The 4,922-nt window shown below is 41.5% G+C and overlaps 1 protein-coding gene across 1 annotated transcript in view; it reads right to left on the reverse strand.

Annotated features, from left to right (window-relative positions):
* Positions 1–2,130: 2,130 nt before the first annotated feature.
* The window catches only part of ZDHHC7 (zinc finger DHHC-type containing 7), a 14,595-nt gene continuing 11,803 nt past the window's right edge, over positions 2,131–4,922 (reverse strand). Inside the window, exon 7 of the mRNA XM_005424766.3 lies at positions 2,131–4,236. Within this exon, the coding sequence (XP_005424823.1) occupies positions 4,060–4,236 (177 nt within the window). The 3' untranslated portion in view covers positions 2,131–4,059. The remainder of the gene's footprint in view (positions 4,237–4,922) is intronic.

A 4,922-nucleotide genomic window follows, 5' to 3' on the forward strand; every position in this document is an offset into this window, starting at 1 on the left:
TGCATGACAGATGCAACTGTTCTGAGCCAGCACTGCTTCCAGTGCCTCCAGCAGCTCCATCCCATTCCTCTTCCAGACATTAAATGTACATTTATACTCATTAATGGTAAGAAAATAAATCCATGGAGGAAATAAATTCCATATTCTTGTATTTCATCCAGACAGTTTGCCTTATTTCCTTGAATTCAAAACCAAGTTTCCAAGGTTCTCCACTGATTTCTCCAATACAGATATCTATTTTTCGTATTTTTCATTAAAAAGAATCACCTCTGGCTACAAAGCCTGGCTTCCACTGGATACCGATGGAATTCACAAACTAAGAAGAAAATAAAGTTGTCCATGCACCAGGGGAGATCAGACTCAGCCCCCAGCGTTCAGCTGGTCTGGTGAAGGTTTGCAGCAACAATAATTCACTGGATAAAGGCCCAAAATAGAGAGTTTTGCTGTGAATCTTTCTGGCTCCCCCATCTCAAACCCCACTCTAATTAAACCAATATTCTCATGCAAACACACCTTGCAAGTGACTATTTTATTGCAATCATGGTTTTGTTAACAAAAGAGGTTCAAAGCCATCATTTAATAATATTTCCCTTGTCAGGTGCCAGCTACTTATCAGAATGGGGCATCTCAGGCAAGAAAATCCTAAATATTTCTGAGTTATCCCTTCCCTTGCCAATTCTAACATTTAGTATCTTTAACACTGAATGTAGGTCCAGTATTAACTTTATGCTGCACTATAAAATAAGGAGAACTTGCAGAAATATTTTGGAGGTGCAAAGTTTTGTTTCTGTTATTAAAAAGCAGCCTGTGCTTGCTTTGCTGCCTGCTGGGTAATTTCCAGGGCTCTGGTTGGGGATGACAAGAGTGAAGTGCAGGACAGGAGCAGATGTGCTACTGGAACACAGGCAGGAAAAAAAATTAAAAGATACTCAGAACACAAAAAACCATGACTAAGTGAAAGAAGCAGAATAAAAAATTAACAATCTCATCAATGAAGAAGCACCAACCACATTAAAATTAAAACTGACCTATAACCCTCTTCAGAAGAAAAGAATAATAAATATACAGAACCATCCCTGGTGCACTTCATTTTAGTGTTATTAACAGATTCCAGAATAATTTTAGAGCCCAATTTCTGTATTTCAAAACCCCTTAAGCCATTTTCTTTCTCCAACAGTATTGGGCCTGAAGCCAACAGAGAGAAGCAGAACAATTATAGAAATTCATCATTTCTGCACAAGACAGGCATAAAGAAATCCATAAATGAATTCTTGCTAAGTCCAAGACTTCAGAAAGGATTTCTGGAACAATACTGACATTACTACTAAAAATTAAACAAGAAAATAAAAAGGAGATAAATTGGCAGGATCCATCTGCTGGGATGTCTGTTCCCTTCAGAGAATAAACAAACTTCCTTAAAATACACATAAACACAACCAAATCATTAACCTGCTCCAAAATATCAGCAGCACTGGCACAAAGTCTGTGTTCATGGATTTGGAGCTCTTTTCTGCATAGAAACATCAGAGTACAGTGTGATACAGACCCAGAAAATATCTCAAAGTGTTTTTTAGAATTATTGCAAAGGGGAAGTGAACAGCTTTGAGTCTCCCCATCCTTTCCTGCCATTTGTTCCTCCTCCCCCTTGTTTGGGTGGACACTCCCAAGCTGCTGCTCTCCAGGCTCAGAACTCTCTCTGCTCCAGAAGCTGCAGAAACAGAGGAAAAATCCAACATTTGCACAGAAAAACTGGCGACTCAAACCTGTATTTATCCCAAATTCCTTGGAAGTGCAAAGGCTGGAATACTGAGGTGAGTTTTCAGACTGGAAGTGTTTTCCCACTCGCCAGGGTGGGAACAAGATGAGCTTTAAGGTCCCTTCCCATGTAAATCATTCCATAGTTCTATAATAAAATAAGCAACTACACCAGAGGATGAAGAAAAGGGAAATGCCCAAGAAGGGCTAAAGGAGTGTAGCTTAAAATTCTTAATAAGCAAAGGAACCTCTTTAATTTGGAGCAGTTAATTAATATAAATATGAATTAATTACAAACCAAAGGATTCAAGACTATTTCCCTGAAGCTGCTTCAACGTAAATATGTGTAAAAAAAAAACCTGACATGCAGAGAAGTTAATCAACTAAGACTTCAATTCATTAGTTTATTGTTTTTTACATTAAAAAAAAATTACAAGGTAAGGATTTGAAAAGCCGAGTAAACCGGATTTCACACGCACACATTTGCCAAGTCACAGGGTCCAACCACCTGGAGTGCTATTTTCTGATTTTCCCATTGAACAATTTACACAGCAAGAGCCTCAGGACAAAGCCAGACACCTTTTTTTCCTCCCCAGTCTTTAAGGTGTGCAACTGAATCTGCACAGAATCCTGTGGAACCTCCAGCTCCCCCCTCAGTTTTGCTCACAGGACTGCAATTCCAGTGGATTTCCACCTAGGAAGGCTCCAGCATTCCACACCACCACCCTCCCCCAAAAGCAAAGTGAAAATACCCCAAAGTATTGCACAGTTTTGTTCACAGGGCACAGACAAGAAATGGATCCCTCAGTGCCTTCAGCCACCCCATGGAACAGAAACTGGTGGAGCTGGGATGAGGATGCCACGGAGAGATGGAGAAGCAGGGCACTGAGAAAGGAAACAGCTCCTGCAGGGCACAAAGGGTGGAATGCAGAGCTTTGAGCTGCTGGAGGTGGGACAGGTCACCAGTGCCACTGGCTGAGCAAAAGCAAGAACAGGACAATTTTAAGGCAAGTCCCAAAACAGGGAGCTATTTACTTTCTAGGCACGATTTCAAGCTATGCATCAAGGCTCCTGCTTTATCCTTTATATGGTCAGTAATTTACAGGTCAACAATAATACAAAAAATAGTCTAAATGTCATTTTTAAAGAATCAACTTTTAGCTGAATTTTTATTACTTGCAGCTTGTATTTCATTACTTGCAGATTTATGAACGTTTTTTAGCACTACTGTTGTTTGTCAGGCCCACATAAAGCAGTTCTAGATCTATATTGCTCTCGTTTCTTCCAAGTAGTTTTGGTTGGAAATGGTTGAATTCAAAAGAATATTGCAGATGTTTCTACATTTAAGATGTGCTGGACTTGAGAAAGGAGGGAAGTTGCCTCTTTCTCTGCTGTCTTTGTCCAAGGGATCATGAACAGCTTTCCCTCTATGAAAGGTCTGTACAGTGAAAAAGGGGCAGAGCAAGACCCTACAAGGACAAAGTGTTTGCAGTGAATCACCCCCAATTTGTCCACTCACTGTCACCTCACACTGCAGGACACTGGTCCCACTCATCCCTGCACAGTCCACACCTGAGTTCCTCTGCAATCAGAGCAGGAGGAACTGGAAATGCACATCCCAGGGCAGGATTTGGCCCCCAGCCGGTGAAAATTCAGCCTCTCCCTAAATGCCAGATGGGATGGGCACTGCCAAACCTACGCCATGCTTTAGGGAGCCTGGGCAGACACTGGGCAGGGTGTGACAGTGCTGGGCACCAGTCCTGGGCAGCACCTGCACGTGAGGAATGTGTGGGACACACAGGGACAGCTCTGCTTATCAGGACAAGCTGAAAGAGAATGGAGAACTGAACAAAGCACAATCCCCTGAAATCTGGACTGAGAATGAAGGCTGTGTCTCACTGGAGATCAACTTCCACCAGAAGGCTCCTCCTAATGATTGACAACTGCATCCAAGGACTTAGACTCGTTATAAAAACACACAGATAATTCCCCAGACATTTATCAAATAAAAAGGGTTTAACAAAAAAATGGGGAAGTAATCTCAGAAAATAAATTACAGTAGCATGACAACATTTGGCTTCTTTAGTGTGACCACGTGCTTATCCTGCTGTGAAGATCATGGCAGATCCAGTTCCTGTCTCAGAATTAATGAGATGTCTGTGACAATAAACGTAGAAAACTCTGCTTGCTACAAGCAAATGTCTGATATCAGTTTCACCTGGTCACAGATTATATGTAGACAGCCTTCTCTGGCCCCAAAATAAATACTATATAGGATTCTTGCAAGTTCCAGCATCTTTAGACTCAAACAGAAAACTCAGGTCCTCCTTTCTTCCCTCGCAGTAGAAGTCTCCTGATGCGAAATCCTGCGAAGGGGTTGATCCACAGGAGGGAGGGCTGGCCCCCAAAAACAGATTTCATCCCTTCCCAGCGCAGCCTGCGCTCCCACGTTGGCTTTTCACTCTTCAGTCTCTCAATCTCCTGCAAATAAACACAGGCAGGGATGTCCAAGGTTTAGTTTGATCTAATATAAAACCCGGCTGTAAAAACCGAGCTTGCATTTTTCTTGTGTTGTTTCATTGTGTTGTTCCTCAGCTGATTAGTTTCTTACTGTTATTTATTAATTATTAAGGGAGAAGTTGGAAAGTGTTTCAGCCCTGTGGATACAGGGCAGAAGATTTAGAACATAAAATATGCACAAGAAGGTTGATATCTCTATCTCTTTCCCCCTCAAGCTAAAAGACAAAAATCCCAGAAAAGCTGATGGACCCACGTGCAATATCCTACACTACAAGCTGTTTACTCAGTTCATGAAAGCAGACAATAAGGCTCCTGCTCCACAATTACTGGAGACAGGATTACTCTCCCAAATGCATTATTTTGATGGTCATTTTTTGTGCTTCCCACTAATGAAGGCTCAATATTTACCAGTTGTTTTGCACTTACTCCTCAGTACAGAAATACACTTTTAAACATGAGAAAATATTGAACAGTCACGGGATTCTATTTCCTTGTGTTTCCGAGCAATTATTCTCTCCAGGTGTGACACTGCAGATCTAAGGACAAGGGAGCCAATGGCCCAAACTCTGTTTTATCCTCTGATAAAATGTATCACAGTGATGTGAAAGTGATTTTCAGAGTAAACCTGAGAAAAGCAAATGCTTCCC

The sequence above is a fragment of the Geospiza fortis genome, unplaced genomic scaffold, assembly GCF_000277835.1.
Source record: "Geospiza fortis unplaced genomic scaffold, GeoFor_1.0 scaffold102, whole genome shotgun sequence".
Classification (NCBI taxonomy): domain Eukaryota; kingdom Metazoa; phylum Chordata; class Aves; order Passeriformes; family Thraupidae; genus Geospiza; species Geospiza fortis.